The following is a 22606-nucleotide window of genomic DNA, read 5'->3' on the forward strand; positions in this document are numbered from 1 at the left end:
CTATCTCACTGTTTGAAGGGTTCTTGGTGCAACTGACAGAATCTCCAGCGATGATCTGCAAAAGGAAACGAGAGAGAGAGAGAAAGAGCAGTTATACCCAGGAGGGAGTTATAGACTGGAATCTAACTGAGGGGTTCAGGGTGTGTTATATACAGAATAACAGATACCCCGGGAGGGAGTTACAGACTGGAATCTAATCGAGGTGTTCAGGGTGTGTTATATACAGAATAACAGATACCCCGGGAGGGAGTTACAGACTGGAATCTAATCGAGGGGCTCAGGGTGTGTTATATACAGAATGACAGATACCCCGGGAGGGAGTTACAGACTGGAATCTAATCGAGGGGTTCAGGGTGTGTTATATACAGAATAACAGATACCCCGGGAGGGAGTTACAGACTGGAATCTATTCGAGGGGTTCAGGGTGGGTTATATACAGAATAACAGATACCCCGGGAGGGAGTTACAGACTGAAATCTAACCGAGGGGTTCAGGGTGGGTTATGTACAGAATAACAGATACCCCGGGAGGGAGTTACAGACTGGAATCTAATCGAGGGGTTCAGGGTGGGTTATATACAGAATAAGAGATACCCCGGGAGGGAGTTACAGAGTGGAATCTAATCGAGGGGTTCAGGGTGGGTTATATACAGAATAACAGATACCCCGGGAGGGAGTTACAGACTGGAATCTAACTGAGGGGTTCAGGGTGGGTTATATACAGAATAACAGATACCCCGGGAGGGAGTTACAGACTGGAATCTGATCGAGGGGCTCAGGGTGGGTGATATACAGAATAACAGATACCCCGGGAGGGAGTTACAGACTGGAATCTAATCGAGGGGTTCAGGGTGGGTTATATACAGAATAACAGATACCCCGGGAGGGAGTTACAGACTGGAATCTAACCGAGGGGTTCAGGGTGGGTTATATACAGAATGACAGATACCCCGGGAGGGAGTTACAGACTGGAATCTAACCGAGGGGTTCAGGGTGGGATATATACAGAATAACAGATACCCCGGGAGGGAGTTACAGACTGGAATCTAACCGAGGGGCTCAGGGTGGGTTATATACAGAATAACAGATACCCCGGGAGGGAGTTACAGACTGGAATCTCAGGGTATATTCCCTCTCTGTTCTGCTCACGGTTTCCCACTCATTTTCTCGCCCTGTCATACACTTCCCACCTCCCCCTTTCTCCCCCGTTCTCTCTGAGTCTGCTGTACCGCTCTCTCTCCCCGCCTTTCTATCTCTCTCCCCCTCTCCCAACTCTCTTCCACTCCCACTCTGTCCGTCCTTCCTGTTGTCTGTTTGTGTTTGCTTCTTCCGCTCTGTCTCCCTCTGGGTTTCTAATGAATGACAGTTAGTCACGGAATGAGCGCAGGCAGCTGCTCCCAAATCCACTGGCAGTGAGAATCCCATCCCCATGGAGACTCTCACGTCTCAATGAACAAACATTTCCCGCTCTCAGAAGCCCACATCACGTCAAGGAAACAGACAAGATACTGTATTTGTTCCATCAGTCACCACTGCAAATGCGACAGACTGATAAATCGGGAGAGGGTGACTGACCCTCCGACAGTGCCCGCTCCCCCAGCACTGACCCTCCGACAGTGCCCGCTCCCTCAGCACTGAGCCTCCGACAGTGCCCGCTCCCTCAGCACTGAGCCTCCGACAGTGCCCGCTCCCTCAGCACTGACCCTCCGACAGTGCCCGCTCCCTCAGCACTGACCCTCCGACAGTGCCCGCTCCCTCAGCACTGACCCTCCGACAGTGCCCGCTCCCTCAGCACTGACCCTCCGACAGTGCCCGCTCCCTCAGCACTGACCCTCCGACAGTGCCCGCTCCCTCAGCACTGAGCCTCCGACAGTGCCCGCTCCCCAAGCACTGACCCTCCGACAGTGCCCGCTCCCTCAGCACTGACCCTCCGACAGTGCCCGCTCCCTCAGCACTGAGCCTCGGACAGTGCCCGCTCCCCCAGCACTGAGCCTCGGACAGTGCCCGCTCCCCCAGCACTGAGCCTCGGACAGTGCCCGCTCCCCCAGCACTGAGCCTCGGACAGTGCCCGCTCCCCCAGCACTGAGCCTCGGACAGTGCCCGCTCCCCCAGCACTGAGCCTCGGACAGTGCCCGCTCCCCCAGCACTGAGCCTCCGACAGTGCCCGCTCCCCCAGCACTGAGCCTCGGACAGTGCCCGCTCCCCCAGCACTGAGCCTCGGACAGTGCCCGCTCCCCCAGCACTGAGCCTCGGACAGTGCCCGCTCCCCCAGCACTGAGCCTCGGACAGTGCCCGCTCCCCCAGCACTGAGCCTCGGACAGTGCCCGCTCCCCCAGCACTGAGCCTCGGACAGTGCCCCGCTCCCCAGCACTGAGCCTCGGACAGTGCCCGCTCCCCCAGCACTGAGCCTCGGACAGTGCCCGCTCCCCCAGCACTGAGCCTCGGACAGTGCCCGCTCCCCCAGCACTGAGCCTCGGACAGTGCCCGCTCCCCCAGCACTGAGCCTCGGACAGTGCCCGCTCCCCCAGCACTGAGCCTCGGACAGTGCCCGCTCCCCCAGCACTGAGCCTCGGACAGTGCCCGCTCCCCCAGCACTGAGCCTCGGACAGTGCCCGCTCCCCCAGCACGGAGCCTCGGACAGTGCCCGCTCCCCCAGCACGGAGCCTCGGACAGTGCCCGCTCCCCCAGCACGGAGCCTCGGACAGTGCCCGCTCCCCCAGCACGGAGCCTCGGACAGTGCCCGCTCCCCCAGCACGGAGCCTCGGACAGTGCCCGCTCCCCCAGCACGGAGCCTCGGACAGTGCCCGCTCCCCCAGCACGGAGCCTCGGACAGTGCCCGCTCCCCCAGCACGGAGCCTCGGACAGTGCCCGCTCCCCCAGCACGGAGCCTCGGACAGTGCCCGCTCCCTCTTTGAGATTTTTCGGAGTGGAGACAGAATGTTGTAACAGGAGATTAGTGTCATAACGGTCCGTGTGAGGATGCTGACCACTTGTTTGTCGGATTCTCTCCGATTGCTCATTCCCCTTCTCCTTCTCTCTCCCGATCTGCCGTTCAGTGTTGGTGTGTCGCTTGTTTGTCTCTCTCTCTCTCTCTCTCTCTCTCTCTCTCTATCTCTCTCTATCTTCCCCTTTCTCTCTGCGTTTTACCTTCACTTCTCCATGTGTCTCACCTCCACCACACTCTCACACCTTCATCAACTCTCCATTTCTCTGGGTCCCTATCTCTTCTGCTCTCTCCCTGTCTCTTGCCCACTCCTGCTCTCTCTCCCATCTTCCCCCACTCCTTTCTTTGCTCATCTGCCTCTCTCTCTCTTCACAGTTTTCGCTTTTGGTTAGGCCCTCCCTGTCACTATCTGTACGTGTCTTTTCTTCTCTGGTTCTCTCCCTGTCTCTTCCTCCCGTCTCTATCTCTATCTCTCTCTCCACCCCTGTCTCTCTTTCTCTCTCCCTGTCTCTTTCTCTCTCTCTCTCCCCCTCCCTGTCTCTCTCTCCCCCTCCCTGTCTCTCTCTCCCCCTCCCTGTCTCTCTCTCCCTCTGTATTTTTGGTGTTTTTTTTGTCATTCCATCAGAGTGTGATGCCCCGATCCTTCCTGATTCACCCTATCATTGCCCCCTCACCGTTACCTTGTTCATGTTGACTCGGTTCCCCTGCCCCAGCTCTCACGGTCAACGCAAATTTCACCTCCTGCTCCCTCCGTCTCTCTCTCTCTCTCTCTCACACACACACGAGATACACACTCCTGTCTCAAAATCCGAGAATCCTGCACTTAAACAGCTGCATCGACACGGTTCAGTGAACGGGAAATAGAGAGGAAAACACATACAGCATACAGTAAATCACAGCCAGTCAACACACAGAGAGAGGCGTATCTACCCCCACCCCTCACACATTCACCCCCCCCCCTCCCCATTTACACACAGCGGGCAGTCTGTTCTCCTATCGGAGGGGGATTAACCCCCTCACACACCCCCTCCCCATTTACACACACCGGGCAGTCTGTTCCCCTATCGGAGGGGGATTAACCCCCTCACACACCCCCTCCCCATTTACACACACTGGGCAGTCTGTTCCCCTATCGCAGGGGGATTAACCCCCTCACACACGCCCTCCCCATTTACACACACCGGGCACTCTGTTCCCCTATCGGAGGGGGATTAACCCCCTCACACATTGAAGCTGGAGGGCCGGTAGATGGAGCAGTAAATAAAGCATAAGGCCATAAGCTATAGGAGCAGAATCTGGCCATTTGGCCCATCAAGTCTGCTCTGCTATTCAATCATGCCTGACGTGTTTCTCAACTCCATTCTCTTGCCTTCTCCCTGTAACCCTTGACCCCCCCTTACTGATCGGGAACCTGTCTATCTCTGTCTCAGATACACTCAAAGCCCTCTGCAGTAATGAGTCCCACAGATTCACCTCCCTCTGGCTGAAGAAATTCCTCCTCATCTCAGCTGTAAAGGGTTTTCCTCTCAGTCTGAGGCTGTGCCTAGCCTCTCCTCCAGCTGGAAACATCATCTCCATGCCCACTCTACACTGGCCTCCCCGTATCCTGTAAGTTTCAATCAGATTCACCTCCCTCCATCCTTCTAAACTCTATTGAGTACAGACCCAGGGCCCTCATCCTCATATGACTAGCCCTCCATTGCCAGGATCATTCTTGTTAACCTCATCCACGTTGTTAATGTATAGTGCGAATAGTCGTCCGAATATCAGCCCCTGTGGAACTCCACTGGCTGCCATCCCGAAAAAAACCGCTTTGCCCACCCCCCCCACCCTCTGCCTTCTCCCACCCACTCCCCGCTTCCCCCAGCCCGTCTCTCTGGAAGTCCTGGGATGTTGCTGGAGTCCCCCACTGTGAAAGAGTACTAATCTTGGCTCTATTAAGAGTGCCATGGAGTGCGAGAGGTGATGCTGAGCTTGTGCGCAACATTTGTTGGAGCCCAGTGAGAATATTCTGAAGCATTGCGGGTGCCACATTGGCAGAAAGATGCCAACACATTGGGCAGAGTCCAATGTACAAGAAGGGTTCAAGAAACAAGTAAGTTCAGCCATGGACAAGGTTGGGACTGATCTTTCTGGAGAGGAGCAGGAGATCCAATGGAGGTTCTCAAAGCCATGAGTGGGCTAGATAGGGAGAAGCTCGAGTTTAAGCTAATGTTGCAAACAAAACAAGGGTGATATGTGGTCTAACCATTCTCACCTAATGCTTAGGGAGTGGAACGCCCTGACTGGAAATGTGATGGGAGCAGCTTCAACTGGAGTGCTATCAGATGGGTAATTCGATAGAAATGGTGAGCAGGGATATGGGGGAAATGTCTGGAGATTGGCACACTAGCTTATAGAACCAGCGCATGCCCTATTTCTGCACCGTTACAGTTTCGAGAAGTGGGGGGAATAGCGTTTTGGGTAGAGGGATGTTGTGTGTGAGAGACAGAGAGAGACACCGCTACTCAGTGTGGAAAAGATGTGAATGTGGGAGTGTGAGGCTTGGAGTCTACATGTCCAAGAGATGGAGTGTACGAATGGGCCTGTGTGTGGGAGAGAGAGAGAGAGAGAAAGGGGGTGCTGGTGAGTGTAAGAGAGAAGGAGGGAGTGAGTGTATCGGAGAGACAGGGAAGTAGTGAGTGCATGTGTGTGGGAGAGAGAGAGAGAGGGTGCTAGTGAGTGTAAGAGAGAGGAGGGAGTGAGTGCATATGTGAGAGAGAGAGAGATCGAGTGTAGCAGGGAGAGATGTACTGCAGCTTCCAAACCCTGCTGAGGGAGTGAGTGTATGGGAGAGAAAAGGAAGGAGTGAGTGCATATGAGAGAGAGAGAGAGACCACAGCACAGTTCTGTTGCCGCAAGAGGTACAGGGAGCAAAGGAAAGAGAGTGAGAGAGAGCAGAGCACAGGGTTACTGCTGAGACACAGTGAGAAAGAGAGACGAGGTGGAGATAGAGGGAGAGAGAATATGTATGTGAGGAATGGGAGGAAAGCCAACAGTGTATGAGGGAGATAACAAATGCTTTAGGCAAATGATAAAAGGTTGCGTTGAGTTTATAAAAGGTATGAAATTTTTAAAATTCACTTATGAGGCATGGGCATTGCTAGGTGGGCCGGCTATTTTGCCCATCCCCAGTTGCGCCCCCTTGAGTAGGTTGGGGGGAGCTGCCTTCTTGAACTGCTGCAGTCCATGTGCTCTGGGTTGCCCCACAATGCCCCCTTAAGGAGGGAATTCCAGGGATTCTGACCCAGTGGCACTGAAGGATCAGGGATATATTTCCAAGTCAGGATGGGGAGGGGCTCGGAGGGGAACTCGCAGGGGGTGGGGGTCCCATGTACCTGCTGCCCCTTGTCCTTCTGGATGGAAGTGGCTGTGGGTTTGGAAGGTGCTGCCTGAGGATCTTTGGTGAGTTTCTGCGGAGCATCTTCTGCAGTCCAGGAGGCAAAAAAAATCAAAAGAAAGTTCTGAGAGAGATAGAGAGAGAGATACCGAGAAAGAGACAGAGGGAGAGACAGAGAAAGAGAGAGAGAGACAGAGGGAGAGAGAGAAAATGACAGAAGGAGAGGGAGAGAGACAGAGAAAGAGAGAGAAAAAGAAAGACAGAGAAAGAGATAGAGAGTGAGACAGAGACAGGGAGACATAGAGAGAGAAAGATAGAGACAGAGGCAGAGAGAGAGAATAGCAGGGAGGGGTGTACTGCAGCTTCCAACTCCTGCTGACACCCCAGCAACCACTACTGAAAAGCTAACAACTCGAAAGCCTGGTTGGTGGGCGCTTGACCGCACCCATTCAGGCTGCTTCTATTGTTCCAGCCTCACAAGCTGTATATAGGTTTTCGATAGACTGCTCTACCTTAAAACCTCTCTTCAAACAGAAACAAGACAAAATACATCTCTTAAAGCCATAGCACCATTACAGTATACACCTTTCTATCATTGATACGAAATCCAGCAATCCATTTGGTTTTGGAACCAACACTTCTGGCTTTTGTGCTCCTGAGATGCTGCTTGGCCTGCTGTGTTCATTCAGCTCCACACTTTGTTATCTTGGATTCTCCAGCATCTGCAGTTCCCATGATCACTTCTGGTGAACTTCAGCTGCTTTGACCAGGCTCAGTCCAAAAGCATGTTCTAAATTTCTGTTTCTCCATGAGCTTGTTTCTCTGAGCGTATTGGTGTTGATCATCAGTCCTGACCCTTCTGTGTCCACACCACATCTTGCTAATGTAGTGTATCTGTACAGAGTATCTCATACTTCCTCAGTAATCTCACCAAATCCTTCCATTCTCTAAACATCACAACAGTGCCTAACTGTCCTACTATTTCTGGGCCGGTGAGTTGAATTTCTGGCAAGATGCACCTTTCAGACGGATTTGTTCTGACCTGTTTCTCTTGGTGTCTGCAGAGTAAATAGCTTTGGAGTTTGTTTTTCATAAATAGCTGGAAGAAGCATGAGTGGGTCGAGTCAGGCTCACACAGACTCACGCTTTTTAGTTTTTTTTTCTTTCAGTTGTTTAAGTCAGTGTTTTTGGAGTTGACACTGCTGGATATAGTTCTCTGGATTTGTTCTGCCAATGTCCCTTTCTCATGGACTGGAGGAGATCGAGAGTGAGGAATAACCATTTTGCTGAAGGGTGTGTTTAAGGGACACTGCCATATTGGAGCGGCTTTGATGGGTGGTAGTTAAAATATGTCGTAATTTGTTAAGTATTTTGAGAAAGCTATGCCAATTTTTTTGTTTCGTTTGTATTTAACTGTGGTGTAAGACTAAGGTGCATTTTGCTTAAAGCCTTGTAGTTTGGCCAACCGTGTCACATCTGGAACACAGCAGGTTACACTTGTCTTTAAATAAGATGAAAGTTACAGTCTATACTACCTCCTTGATATATTTTGAGGGGGTTTGTCTGGCCCAGAATAAATTGTAGGAGGTCCGCTTTGATAAGTCTCCCTAACCTTCTACTTCACACTTATTATCTCAATGATCCTCTGTTACACTTATAACCTGCCCCTCTTTATCTTCTTGCCTATGATAAAACCCTTTCTATATGTTTATGTGACATTACTAATTCTTCCTCCTCCAATCAGGAGTTTTAATCAGTAAGCCACTTCACTAACTCCCCGGACTGACCTATCCCCTCCCCACCTCCCCACCTATACTCTCCTCTCCACCTCTATCTTCTCCTCTATCCATCTTCAGTCCGCATCCCCCTCTCTCCCTATTTATTTCAGAACCCTCTCCCCATCCTCCTCTCTGATGAAGGGACTAGGCCTGAAACGTCAGCTTTTGTGCTCCTGAGATGCTGCTTGGCCTGCTGTGTTCATCCAGCCCCACACTTTGTTATCACTAACCTTCCTAAGTATTTTATATAAATTATATTTTATATAAATTATATTTTATATAAATTATATTTTATATAAATTATATTTTATATAAATTTCACTATCAGAGTTTCACCTTGTAATGGCTACAATACCCTTCTTCATGAGACTCTCTCATTGCTGAATATTTATCTATCCATTCATTCATGTGAACCTTATAAATCTTCCTGGCTCAGAGATAGGGACAATACCACTTTGCATCGATAGCCCAAATTGTCATGGTGCTATATCTTCTCTATCTGATTAACTAATGTGTCATATCGAACTGCAAGTTTCTTTACAATCTCAATAAACATTTAAATCTTCCTGTGCTCCCTTAATGTTCCTGGCAATCTTTCTAAAACCCATGGACATGTCATCCAACATTGAGGAATCATCTTTCTCCTTCAACAACCTCTTCCTCATCAATTTTAAGAGAGTTCTAGTTTCCCGACTACAAACCTATTCTGATGAGCTAAATCCAGTCAACACAGTCAGAAAATGTCTTATCGTAAAACCTAAGAAAAGTAACCCTTTGTCTCAATCCTGTTTGTTTGTGAGCCTGCCTTCATCACAATGTTGAGAATGCGATGGCTCCCTGTGTTTCTGGATCAATTATACCTCAATTGTTTTATTTCCAAACTGTTAATGGAAACTGTAGACATGAAAGTTAAAACCCCTGTTCGGACTGTACCTCAATTGGGAGTCCATGCCAAGCAAAAAATTGTGTTAGCTCCTTCACTATTACACTAGGTCCAATCATCCTCAAAGAAAAAGCCTCTGCTAATTGAGTTATGCTCATAATTATGACAATTTACTGATGTTCTGCTTTTGTTTATTCAATCCATTAACATTTGATAAAATAATTCTTCAGAAACTGGCTTAGGTTGGTCTGATACATGTTGTAATTTACATACATGACAATTTTACAGAACACACTCATCTCTATGAAGCCCTGCCCATGTATAATACTTGTGTTTTCTGGATTCCTAAATGCCCCTCCATAGGAATGTCCTGTGTTACTCTCAATAGCTTCTTACAATGTCTACTTCACTGTTTAATGAAAAAAAAAGTGTTCCTTGTTTGTCAGGTTCCATTTCTTCAGCAGATATATTAACACTTTGGAGCTCCTTCAGCCCCTCTTTCAACATGCGGTGTCTGTGCTATCTTCCTTAGCTGTGGATCTGTTTCCATGAAGACAAGCCAAACACCTCCTTTGAATTATTCTTCTTCAAAGTAAATAATGAAATTTTAACCAGAGCTTTAAAAATGCATGAACTGTTAACATCCAACTGTACTCATCAAATCCTTCATAAACTTACAGATGGACGCAGATAGACAAACAAATCATTGATGGTCGCGGGGCAGGGAGGAAGAAAAGGTTTAAGAATTTCAGTCTACAGAATTGCTTGAGATGATCGTTTTGCTTCCTTGGGTTTTCTGTTCTGCAATCTTTCTTTTCACTTTGTAGGAGGCACAGGGTGACTGGTGCTGTAACGAAAGAGTCTCTTCGTTGCTGGGTAATGAAACAGCTCACAGCAATTGGTCGTAATTCTCAAATCAGTCTGCCAGCTTTTTGTTCGCATCACCTTAGTGCCAGCCGGTCGACCATCAACCTCCCCACTCCCTTCAACAAAGTAGCATGGTGACAGCTTACACTGAGTCTAAGTAAATTGCTTTTTAAAACTAGCAGCAACATCTCACTCAGTCCTCTGTTGTGAAACAGTCCTTTTCCCAAGCCAGAAAAAGTGAAGGGACTTTACAGAATCCCCTATTGAAAACAAACACCTTCACAGGCTCTGCAAGTGCAATTTCTCCTGCCGTAAACTAAAGACTGAGAACTGGCATGTCCACAATGTGTACCATCAGCACTAAAGTGCCCAAAGAAACTGAAATAAAACAACACATTGAAGCCTGTGGTCCAAACTGGTACTGCGTTTCTCTGTTTTGTCCACTCTGTTTAAAAAGAGAGTCTTTCCCTCTCTCTGTAGGGACACTGCTTAAACCGGGAGACTCTCACTGTCATAGATCCTATTTAAACAGATAAGTTCTCTCTCGGGGACCCTGTTTAAAGAGGGACTCGCGCGCTCTCTCTCTCTCTGTCAGGGACCCTGTTTAAAGAGGGAGTCTCTCTCTCTCTCACACACACAGGGACCCTGTTTAAGGAGGGACTCTCTCTCTCTCTCTGTCAGGGACCCTGTTTAAAGAGGGTCTCTATATCTCTCTCTCAGGGACCCTGTTTAAAGAGGGACTCTCTCTCTCTGTCAGGGACCCTGTTTAAAGAGGGAGTCTCTCTCTCTCAGGGACCCTGTTTAAAGAGGGAGTCTCTCTCTCTCACACACACAGGGACCCTGTTTAAGGAGGGACTCTCTCTCTCTCTCTGTCAGGGACCCTGTTTAAAGAGGGTCTCTATATCTCTCTCTCAGGGACCCTGTTTAAAGAGGGACTCTCTCTCTCTGTCAGGGACCCTGTTTAAAGAGGGAGTCTCTCTCTCTCAGGGACCCTGTTTAAAGAGGGAGTCTCTCTCTCTCTCTCTGTCAGGGACCCTGTTTAAAAGGGACTTTCTCTCTCTCACACACACACAGGCACCCTGTTTAAAGAGGGAGTCTCTCTCTCTCTCTCTCTCTCTATCTATCTCACAGGGACCCTGTTTAAAGAGGGACCTTCATGGTCAATGATCCTATCCAGAAGGAAAAAGAAATTCCCTCTCCCTCTCCCGTGCTCCAATCCAAACGAACTGGTGATCATTTTCATTAGGAGTGGACAGGAGGCAGTGATGTCAATGGGCTGGCCCCCCCACCCCTACACAAGCTAACATACCTCAGGCTCTGTGAGCATGGGACAACAGAGCACTCGATAGGTTGTAAATCCCAGCTTTAGTTTTAGATAAGCAATTCAACCGACTTGCAATAAATAGGTTTTCTTTATTCATGGAGAAAGAGGTTTAAAAAAAACCTTGCTGCATATATTCTTGTAACCGGAGCTAGACTAATTAGGTAGAATTGGAGCGTTTCAGTAGTTTGGTGAAATTTTCATGCGTGACTGAACTGGATATCCTGACCATGATCCCGGTGGGTCGTGACAAATGTCATTTATGTGGAATCGTTCAACAGTAACAATCATTGGAAAGTCAAGCATCTTCGGAAAGGAGGCAAGCAGAGAGAGGCACTCAATGAGATGTGTGGCTTTTAATGGTAGAGAGACCTGGAGATGGGTGTCTCCGTGGCACTCTGCAGATGTTTTGCCAGGAAACGGGGTGGGGTGGGGTGGTGCATCAGAGAGGACTTCTAACGTCCGCAGTGGGCAATTCTCTCTCTCTCTCTCTCCTGAAAAAAGTAAGAAATTTTAAAAACTCAACCAGTTTAAAATATCCATCTTTCTCCCAGGGAAGTACTTATGTTGCCCTGAGGAAAATCCCAAATGTCACCTCACAAAGCCTGGTAATGATCATTCAAACACCTATTGACTGCCTGAAATGGACAGGTCTGAAAATTTTTCATCGCTTTTCCCTGTGGTCAGCATTTCCATCATGTCGACAGCAATGTCGGGCAAACAGATGTCATCCTGTTTTTATCCTCCCAGTTCAAACTGTTGGCTGATGGGGGTATTTCCATTGTTCTCACATTTATTGATTAAAAAACTCATCCCCACTGTTTCCAGCCGCAGGGTTACAGTGTAGTTCCTGAGGACAGCTTCGTTCTTCACCACCTTTACCCAATTTTCAGGCTTCAGCCCCCCTCCCTGTCTCTGTAACCCCCTCCAGCCCCTGCACCCCTTCCCTGTCTCTGTAACCCCCTGCTCCCCCTCCCTATCACTGTAACCCCCTCCAGCCCCCGCAACCCCCTCCCTGTCTCTGTAACATCATGTTACAGATACATGATGTGCTCAGACACATCACCGAGATGAAGAGGGGTACTGGTGCTGGGGTCGGTGGCAGAGCCGAGGAGGAGAGCATGTGCTGAGCAAGGCTTCAGAGATGAGTGGGGTGCAGCTTCATGAGGCAGCATCAGAGGGGTTTGTAAACAGGAGTAAAAATAGCGACAAGCTAGTCTTGCTGGACACACTAAAGTTGATGTAAACAGAGTACACAGATTTATATCAACAGTGACAGTCTCACAGAATCAGACACATGCTTATTGCCATGTTAGAGGATTTCAATATTTTATTCATTTCCTTATATACATGTATCCAATTAACTGAGGGATATATAATCAAACAGCACTGATCTTTCATATAATTTCAGCAAATCTCACTCTCCATCAGGGACTCTGCTGAAAGGGGGTCTCTCTCCCTCTCCAACACCCCCTTTCAACAGGGTCCCTTGGTGGGGGGGCGGGGGGGGGGGGGAGAGAAGAGAAGAGAGAGAGCGAGAAAGAAGAAAAGAAAGGAAAGGACTTTATGCTCAATGATCCTATCCAGAAGAAGGAAAAAGAATTTCCCTCTCCCTCTCCCTCTCCCGTGCTCCAATCCAAACGAACTGGTGATCATTTTCATTAGGAGTGGACAGGAGGCAGTGATGTCAATGGGCTGGCCCCCCCACCCCTACACAAGCTAACATACCTCAGGCTCTGTGAGCATGGGACAACAGAGCACTCGATAGGTTGTAAATCCCAGCATCAGTCGCAGAGATCTGGAGCCAGTTACCGGATATCAGCTCTGCAATAAATGCTTCAAAGATCAAGTGCAGGGTGCATTTCACAAAATGCTACACACCATTCCTTACAATCACACTCGGAGCAACGTGCACAGTTCCGGTCCCCGTATCCCTCAGTCAGACCCACACTCGGAGCACCGTGCACAGTTCTGGTCCCTGTATCTCTCAGTCAGACCCACACTCGGAGCACCGTGCACAGTTCCGGTCCCCGTATCCCTCAGTTAGACCCACACTCGGAGCACCGTGCACAGTTCTTCTCCCTGTATCCCTCAGTCAGACCCACACTCGGAGCACCGTGCACAGTTCCGGTCCCCGTATCCCTCAGTTAGACCCACACTCGGAGCACCGTGCACAGTTCTTCTCCCTGTATCCCTCAGTCAGACCCACACTCGGAGCACCGTGCACAATTCCGGTCCCCGTATCCCTCAGTCAGACCCACACTCGGAGCACCGTGCACAGTTCCGGTCCCCGTATCCCTTAGTCAGACCCACACTCGGAGCACCGTGCACAGTTCCGGTCCCCGTATCCCTCAGTTAGACCCACACTCGGAGCACCGTGCACAGTTCTTCTCCCTGTATCCCTCAGTCAGACCCACACTCGGAGCACCGTGCACAGTTCCGGTCCCTGTATCCCTCAGTCAGACCCACACTCGGAGCACCGTGCACAGTTCCGGTCCCTGTATCCCTCAGTCAGACCCGCACTCGGAGCACTGTATCAAGCTCTGATCACCACATACCTTGGTACAGTGTACAGAACCCAAGTGGCTCTCAGCACAAGGTAGTCACTGACAAATCCATTCGGACATTCAGCAAAATAAAAACCATTATCCAAAGAGTGGGAGAGTGTGGAATATATGCCAACACGGAGCGATCAACAGATAACTGCAGAAGGAAGAAAGGATTTCTGATGAGTCACTGATGCAGTTGACGTATAGAGAATTGTTGTAAGGAGGCTTACATAGAGTAGGTGGGCCAAATGGCATGGTTTTGCATTGTGAACATTTCCCAGATTTTTGTAGAGGGCCAGTTTCAGATGCACCCCACTGTTTTCTTTTTTGTTGAAAGATTTCCATGATTCTGACTTAGTGACACTGAAGGAACGGCGATATATTTCCAAGTCAGGATGGTCAGTGGCTTAGAAGGGAACCTGCAGTGAGGCAGGGGTCCCATGTATCTGCTGCCCCTTGTCCTTCTGGATGGAAGTGGTCGTGGGGTTTGGAAGATGCTGCCTGAGGATCTTTGGTGAATCTCTGCAGAGCGCCTTGTAGATGGTACACACTGCTGCGACTGAGCGTCAGTGGTGGACGCGAGTGGGTTGTTTGCCGATGTGGTGCCAATCGAGTGTGGGCTGCTTTGTTCTGGATAGTGCTGATCTCGTTGTTGGGACTACCCCCATCCAGGGGCAAATGGTGAGATTTCCATCCCACTCCTGACTTGTGCCTTGTAGATGGTGGGACAGGATTTGAGGGGGGAGACAGGACGGGAGTTACTCGCCGCAGGATTCCCAGCTTCTGACCTGCTCTTGTAGCCGCTGTGTTTATGTGGTGAGTCCAGTGGAGTTTCTGGTCAATGGTAACCCCCAGGATGTTGATAGTGGGGGGTTCAGTGATGGTAACACCATTGAATGTAAAAGAGTCTTAGATTGTAAAAGAGTCATGCTTAGATTGTCTCTTATTGGTGATGATGATAGCTTGGCATTTGCGAGGCGCGAATGTCACTTGTCAGCCCAAGCCTGGATATTGTTCACATGCAACAAGATCTGGACACGGGCTGCTTCAGTATCTGAGGAGTCGCGAATGGGGCTGAGCATTGTGCAATCATCAGGGAGTATCCCCACTTCTGACCTTATGACAGAGGGAAGGTCATTGATGAAGCAGCTGAAGATGGTTGGTCCGAGGACACTACCGTGCAGAGATGTCCTGGAGCCGAGATGATTGATCTCCACCAGTCATGACCACGGTTATTCATGTGGAGAACCGGTGAGCGGTTTCCCGAGATCTCCTCTGAACAACCCACGTTGAATTTAATGTTCAGCCTTTTCTTTTTTTCAGACACACCAAACCAGAAAGAAATCTTGTTTCTCTCCAATTACACAATTTGATCCTTAAACCATCTTACAGTTCCTGATTGGATCACTATGCAAATGTCGACATTTAATGCAATACACTGTAAGGTCTAACCCTCATAGTTTGAGCCACACTTGGAACACTGTACACAGTTCTCACCTCAGAGGGACTGGAATGCTACATTCTGTTACACGATAGGAGAGACAGAGAAGAATGGCCATGGCCAGACAGGGTCCATCTCGGTCAGAACACAGTGATATCAAGTCCTGCTCCAGAGATTTACGTAACCCTGGCCGGTCAGCGCTGGGGGTGCGCCGTGCTCTAGGAGGGTCAGCGCTGGGGGTGCGCCGCGCTCTAGGAGGGTCAGCGCTGGGGGCGCGCCGCGCTCTAGGAGGGTCAGCGCTGGGGGCGCGCCGCGCTCTAGGAGGGTCAGCGCTGGGGGCGCGCCGCGCTCTAGGAGGGTCAGCGCTGGGGGCGCGCCGCGCTCTAGGAGGGTCAGCGCTGAGGGAGTGCTGTGACTCTGACGTGAGTTTCTATTGGAAAGGAATACCCCACGTTGATTAGAGATTGTGGGATAGAGACTGGTGGGGGATTGCAAGGTGGATCGGCCGTGCTAAATTGCCCGTAGTGTTCAGGGGTGTGTGGGATGCTTCAAGGGATGGTGTGGACTTGTTGGGCCGAAGGGCCTGTTTCCACACTGAAGGGAATCTAATCTAATTTAAACTCTGTTCACCATCAATAATCTGACCAGACCCCTTCAGTAGGAACTGATGAAAGGATGGGAACTGAAGTCTCCCCTTTGCCATGATGCAGTACCAAAACAACGTGGCACCATCTCAAAACATCACTGCAGCTCTTCTTCAAATTCCTCTGCCATGTTTTCCGCTGCATCCATCCCTGTTTCACTGACCTCCTGTGACCCTCCTGACTCTCCATCACCGGAACCAGACTCAATGCACTACCCCGCTACTCTCTGCACTTGTCGATTCCTGACGTGTTGTGTCCTGCTCGATTCCTGTGAGGATTGTCAGCATTCCTTCCTGATTTCCAATGCGTCCTTCCGTGAAACCCCCCTCTGCTCACAGCGGGCCTCGTGCCAATGCGAGATGTCGCGGAAGCAGCAGAACGCGGAAATGAATAATCCCCCGCTGGCCCTGACACCCGCGTCAGGTCACCCCCCCCCCATACCCTCCCGCACCCCCACCCCACCACAATCCCAGCGGTAACCGCCTCATCCTAGGCTCTGGATCACCGTGACACAGTGTCTTGTGACTCCGCTCAACAGACAGTGACACTGAAACCATATTGGAACTTGCCCTTCATGTGGTCCATGAAGGCGCCCAGGGCAAAGGTCAAAGGTAAAGGGGCGAGTTTCTTCTCCAGGACGCCACCAACCACCCAGTTGCTGTCCAAGGAGCCTGCAGGACGGAGGGGAGACATCAGCGTAAGAGGTTGACCCTGGAACACCATCCCCAGCCCCTCCCTGCAACCCCTGCCTGTACCCTTCTGCTATTGAGACAACACTCGCTCAGTCAACTAAAACCCTACTCCCTGCCCCCCCACCCCCAACCCTGGACTGTACAAGCCATCTCCCCCTAAACCGTGTGGCCCTTCACCACCTCCTGTCCTGTTAAGCACTGACTGGATCTCTCCACGCCCTCAGCACTCCCCCGCTCAGTCCCTGTGGACTTTCCTCACATCCTCTCCTCTCGGGAGCTGGGAGCTCACCTCGGAACACCATGTTTGCCTCCGGGAGGTCGAGCTGGTATCCAAACGAGGAGACCGTCTCTTGGGTCTGAGAGCTCGCCTCGAACTCCACGCCCACCTGGACCTGCGGGGGAGGAGGGTCTTCGGTCAGTATCAGTGAGTCATACTGCACAGTGACGAGACCCTTCGGTCCATCCAGTGCACACTCCCCAATTCAACGAGTCCTACCTGCCTGCTCCTGGCCCCTATCCCTTCAAACATTTTCTATTCACGTAATTAGAGTTATTGAATCATACAGCATAGAAACAGGCACTTCAGTCCGGTCTGTGTCGACCATAATTCCCAAACTAAACTAGTCCCAGCTGTCAGCATTTTCCCCATATCCCTCCAAGCCTTTCCTGTTCATGTACTTATCCAAATGTCTTTTAAATGTAACTGTGCCCGCACTCATCACTTCCTCCGGAAGTTCATTCCACACGCAAACCATCCTCTGTGTAAAAAAAATGCCCCCTCCAATGTCTTCAATCTTCCCCCCTCACCTTAAAAATATGCCCCCGAGTCTTGAAATCTTCCACCCCTCATGATCATATAGAGCTCTATAAGGTCACCCCTCAACCTCCTACACACCAGGGAGAAAACTCCCAGCCCACCCATCCTCTTCTTGACCCGCAAACCTTCCATTCCCAGCAACATCCTGGTAAATGCCTTCTGAACCCTCTCCAGTTTAATAATATCCTTCCTGTAACAGGGAGACCAGAACTGGACACAACGCTCCAGGAGAGACCTCACCAACGTCCCTGTACAACCCTGACTCCTACACTCACCACCATCTTATCCCCCCTGTCTACAATGTGACACAAACTTCAAAGCATTATGTACCGGAAGCCCCGAGGTCTCTCTGTTCTACAGCACTACCCAGGGCCCTACCATTAACTGTAGAAGTCCGTCTGTTGATTATATTATCCAAAACGGAATACCTTATATTTATCCAGATTAAACTCCATCTGCCACTCCTCACCCAACCAGCCCAACTGATCAAGATCTCCTTGTAACCTCAGATAAACTTCTTTGCCGTCCACTGTACCAGCAACGATGGTGCCCCCTGCAAACCTACTAACCATGCCTCCTGTATTCTCAACCAAACCATTTATATAAATGTCACACAGAAGTGACCCTAGCACTGATCCCTGTGGCACACCGCTGGTCACAGGCCTCCAGTCTGAAGAACGAGCCTCAGTGTAACACAGGGTCAGAAAACGGTGACAGCCAGCACTGGAGGAGGAGCCCATGCAGCACCCTCATCGAGATCAGAGCTGATCCATGGGCAAACCCCACTAACCCACCTTCACCCCATCGCCCGCACCCCCCACCGCTTAACGGACATTGGGAAATTTGACTGACCCAGTTGCTGTTTGCGGGATGCAGTCCTGAAGTATCCTCAATCTTTGTGTTGCCTTGCTCCTCGATTGTCTCCTGAACAGGACTGGCAGCAGAGATCGTTCCACTTCACTGTGACAGCTCAAACTTCTGTCGGATCATCTACATCATCATCTAAATCCCGGGGAACACAGTCCATTCTGCTAACTCGACACAGCACACCCAGAGGCTGATACTTAGCCTCTACTGTGCAAAGCTCCTCCCTAGGGTCTGCACTTGACAGCCCTGTGGAGATTAATTAGCATTTCGACACCCCTCGTGTTCGATTAGTTTACATAGACAGGCCAGTACTTAAATAGCTGCCAGTTGGTGAGATTACAAACATCAGCGTATCTGTACCGTTGTCTCGTCCCCCAGGAAACTAGCTTCCTGCCTCTGCTGGAATCACATTTTCACCAATCGCAAAGTGCTCTCTTTCACCGGCCAGTCTGACTTCCCTCACCTGAAGGGGGGCAGCCAGCCCTGAGCCGAGCGAACAGATCTGAGAGAACACTCACCTGATCGTTCGCCCTGTGGTAGTAGCTCACGTGTGCCCCGCCTCGACCAATATTCAGAGTGGCTGTCCACTGAGGGGCTGTGTAACAGGGACGCAAACACAGTCAGTGTACGACACAGGCCTGATACCCTAAACTGCGGCGCCCCTCAGCGCGGCACAGCGACGGGCCCCGTGTCCCCCTCAGCGCGACGCCCCAGCGACGGACCCCGCCCCCCTCAGTGCGGCACAGCGACGGGCCCCGCGTCCCCCTCAGCGCGACGCCCCAGCGACGGACCCCGCCCCCCTCAGCGCGGCACAGCGACGGGCCCCGCCCCCCCCTCAGCGCGGCACAGCGACGGGCCCCGCTCCCTTCAATGCGGCACAGCGACGGGCCCCGCCCCCCCCTCAGCGCGGCACAGCGACGGGCCCCGCTCCCTTCAATGCGGCACAGCGACAGGCCCCTCACTGTGGCACTTACTGGCATACTTGCCGGCCAGTGTAAAGATGGCCCCTTCCTCGTTGGGTCTGCGATGGTAGACTATCTCTCCCCCGAGGACTAGGTTCTGGGTGACGCTCTGTAGAAAGTGCCCGACCACGATCGCTGGAGGAAGAGGGGGAGAGAGAGGAACAAACACACTCAGGTCTTTAGGCCTACTGCATCCTCCCACAACCCCCCACCCCCGCTCCAAACCCATTGCTTGGGGCTTCGTGCTCAGAGTCAGAGCCTCCTTACCTGATTGGTTGATGATGTCGGGGTTACCGAGGGTGACGCTGGCTGTAAAGTTGTCCCCTCGATATTCCGAATCAAACTGCCAGGTCAGAAATTTGTTCTGCTGCGTCTGGGAACAGGGACAAATTGTGGCAATTGGTCATCATGCCGAGATGTACACCCTCCCACCACGCTCCTCCGATTCCCAGCCTCCCCTCACCCAGGAAATACCCCACCCCAAAAACTCCCTCCCGAGGGCCTTGTGGAGAACAGGCAGCTCGGGTCTAGAAACAGTTGGTATCTCTGGGTCACTGGTCAAGGATCAGATAAGAGAACCTAAACTCACAGACTGAGCCCCTCACCAGCACGGTGGCTCAGTGGTTAGCCCTGCAGCCTCACTGCGCCAGGGACCCAGGTTCGATACCACCCTCGGGCGACTGTCTGTGCAAACTTCACACGTTCTCCCCGAATCTGTGTGGGTTTCCTTTGGGTGCTCCGGTTTCCTCCCACGGTCCAAAGATGTGCAGGTTCGGGTGTATTGGCCGTGCTAAATTGTCCCATAGTGCCCAGGGATGTGCGGGTTAGGGTGGGTTGGCCGTGCTAAATTGTCCCGTAGTGCCCAGGGATGTGCAGGTTAGGGTGGGTTGGCCGTGCTAAATTGTCCCATAGTGCCCAGGGATGTGCGGGTTAGGGTGGGTTGGCCGTGCTAAATTGTCCCGTAGTGCCCAGGGATGTGCGGGTTAGGGTGGATTGGCCGTGCTAAATTGTCCCATAGTGCCCAGGGATGTGCGGGTTAGGGTGGATTGGCCGTGCTAAATTGTCCCATAGTGCCCAGGGATGTGCGGGTTAGGGTGGGTTGGCCGTGCTAAATTGTCCCGTAGTGCCCAGGGGTGTGCGGGTTAGGGTGGGTTGGCCGTGCTAAATTGTCCCGTAGTGCCCAGGGGTGTGCAGGTTAGGGTGGATTGGCCGTGCTAAATTGTCCCATAGTGTCCAGGGATGTGCAGGTTAGGGTGGGTTGGCCGTGCTAAATTGTCCCGTAGTGCCCAGGGATGTGCGGGTTAGGGTGGATTGGCCGTGCTAAATTGTCCCATAGTGTCCAGGGATGTGCGGGTTAGGGTGGGTTGGCCGTGCTAAATTGTCCCGTAGTGCCCAGGGGTGTGCAGGTTAGGGTGGATTGGCCGTGCTAAATTGTCCCATAGTGTCCAGGGATGTGCAGGTTAGGGTGGGTTGGCCGTGCTAAATTGTCCCGTAGTGCCCAGGGATGTGCGGGTTAGGGTGGATTGGCCGTGCTAAATTGTCCCATAGTGTCCCAGGGATGTGCGGGTTAGGGTGGGTTGGCCGTGCTAAATTGTCCTGTAGTGCACAGGGATGTGCGGGTTAGGGTGGGTTTGCTGTGGGAAATGCAGGATGACAGAGATACGGTAGGATGCTCTTCAGAGGGTCGGTGCAGAGTCAATGGGCTGAATGGTCTCTTTCCGCATTGGGGCGATTCTATGATTCTAAAGATAGAGAGACGCCGAGTCTGATTTGGTTTCTGAGATTTAATGGAGGTATTTGAAATTCTGAAGGGATTGAACACATCAGCGAAAAACCATTCCTACAAGCAGGGGAATCAAGAAGGCAATAGCACAGAGTTAAAGTGACTTGTTAATGGAAAAAAATCAGACGTCATGTTGAGGTTGTACAGGACATTGGTGAGGCCTCTCCTGGAGCACTGTGTCCAGTTCTGGACACCCAGTTACAGGAAGGTTATCAGTAACCTGGAGAGGGGGTAGAAGGAATTTAGACTAGATTCCCTACAGTGTGGAAACAGGCCCTTCAGCCCAACAAGTCCACACCGCCCCTTGCAGCATCCCACCCAGACATATCCCCCTATAACCCACACATCCCTGAACACTACGGGCAATTTAGCACGGCCGATCCACCTAGCCTGCACATCTTTGGATTGTGGGAGGAAACCGGAGCACCCGGAGGAAACCCACGCAGACACGGGGAGAGTGTGCAAACTCCACGCAGACAGTTACCCGAAGCTGGAATCGAACCCGAGTCCCTGGCGCTGTGAGCCTGCAGTGCTAACCACTGAGCCACCGTGCCACCCCGTTAACCAGGATGTTGCTGGGAATGAAGGGTTTGGGAGGCTGTGACTTTTCTCACCGGAGTGTGGCAGGTTGAGAGGTGGTCTTACAGATGTTTATAAAATCATGAGGGCCATAGATAAAGCGAACGTCAGGTGCCTTTGCCCTGGGGTGGGGGATTTCAAGAGCAAGTGGTGTATTTTTAAGGTGAGAGGGCAAAGATTTCAAAAGGAGACGAGGGGAAACTCTTGTTTTCATAAACGCAGAGAGTAGTTTGTGTGAATGGAATGAAAATCCTGAAGAGGCAGGTGCGAGTAGAATAGAATACCCATTATTGCCAGACGGAAGACATTTGGGTAAATACACAAATAAGAAAGGTTTGGAGGGGTACAGACCAAGTGCAGGCAGCGGGGAACGAGTTTAGATTGGGATGATGGTCGACACGGGGAGAAGGGCCTATTTCCGTGCTGTACGAGGAGAAACTGCGTCATGCAGCGAGTTCTTGTGGGCCTGTAACGGGATGCCTGGAAAGGCACGGGAAGCACGATCAACAGGAACACTGGAAAAGTATCGGAAGGGGTAACACTGACACTCCTGTGAAAGCACAGCAGAGTGGGATTAATCTCTCAGCTAACGTCAAAGAGCCACATGGGCACAACTGTGGGTTCTACATCTCTGCCAGGCTTTGAATTAAAACAAAAAGGACCCGACGTGGCATGTCAGCTTCACACGTTATTCCGATCAGGAGGACCGGTGACCGGATTTAATTTGAAATGAACAGAGAGATGGTTCTATTTGAATTGAACTTAGTGGCTCAGTTCTGGATTTGACCCACTGCGCTGCCGTTTTAAGGATTTAGTACAGGTAAGGTGGGGGATTGATTTTCCAAATGAGACTATGCTGACAATTGTAGAGAGAGGCACTTCCCTGCGAAGGGGGTGTCAGACCTGAAATGCTGCTTTGGCACGGATCCTCTCGGCCAGCAGGAGGATACACTGCGCGTTTAAGCTTCCTGAGCTGTCCATTTCACCCACCAGCAGCGGGAAATTCTAGCACAGAACAGAAGAGAAGAAGTGAGATCCATGAGTCACACCCGTTCCCATTCACTACCTCTGCACACAATCCCAATGGACCCAAACCCGTTC

General features: G+C 51.1%; 1 protein-coding gene across 10 annotated transcripts in view; it reads right to left on the bottom strand.

Moving 5' to 3' along the window:
- Positions 1 to 22606, bottom strand: part of LOC125449581 (mitochondrial import receptor subunit TOM40B-like) — a 29063-nt gene continuing 6457 nt past the window's right edge. Inside the window, exons 4-12 of one of the 10 annotated variants that reach the window (XR_009443455.1) lie at positions 22409 to 22510; positions 19411 to 19516; positions 19156 to 19278; positions 18700 to 18776; positions 16787 to 16889; positions 16375 to 16476; positions 12900 to 13874; positions 11160 to 11665; positions 8476 to 9830 (exon numbers count right to left, since the gene is read on the bottom strand). Coding sequence is in view for 4 of the 10 variants with exons in the window: in XM_048525405.2 (XP_048381362.1) it covers positions 16337 to 16476; positions 16787 to 16889; positions 18700 to 18776; positions 19156 to 19278; positions 19411 to 19516; positions 22409 to 22510 (651 nt within the window). In the remaining 6 variants the exon portion in view is untranslated. Of the gene's footprint in view, positions 56 to 6348; positions 6410 to 8475; positions 9967 to 11159; positions 11666 to 12254; positions 13875 to 16270; positions 16477 to 16786; positions 16890 to 18699; positions 18777 to 19155; positions 19279 to 19410; positions 19517 to 22408; positions 22511 to 22606 lie in introns of those variants that run through there. The other 9 variants (XR_009443456.1, XR_009443458.1, XR_009443457.1 and 6 more) reach the window with 9 other exon arrangements.

The sequence above is a fragment of the Stegostoma tigrinum genome, chromosome 46 (assembly GCF_030684315.1).
Source record: "Stegostoma tigrinum isolate sSteTig4 chromosome 46, sSteTig4.hap1, whole genome shotgun sequence".
Taxonomy (NCBI): domain Eukaryota; kingdom Metazoa; phylum Chordata; class Chondrichthyes; order Orectolobiformes; family Stegostomatidae; genus Stegostoma; species Stegostoma tigrinum.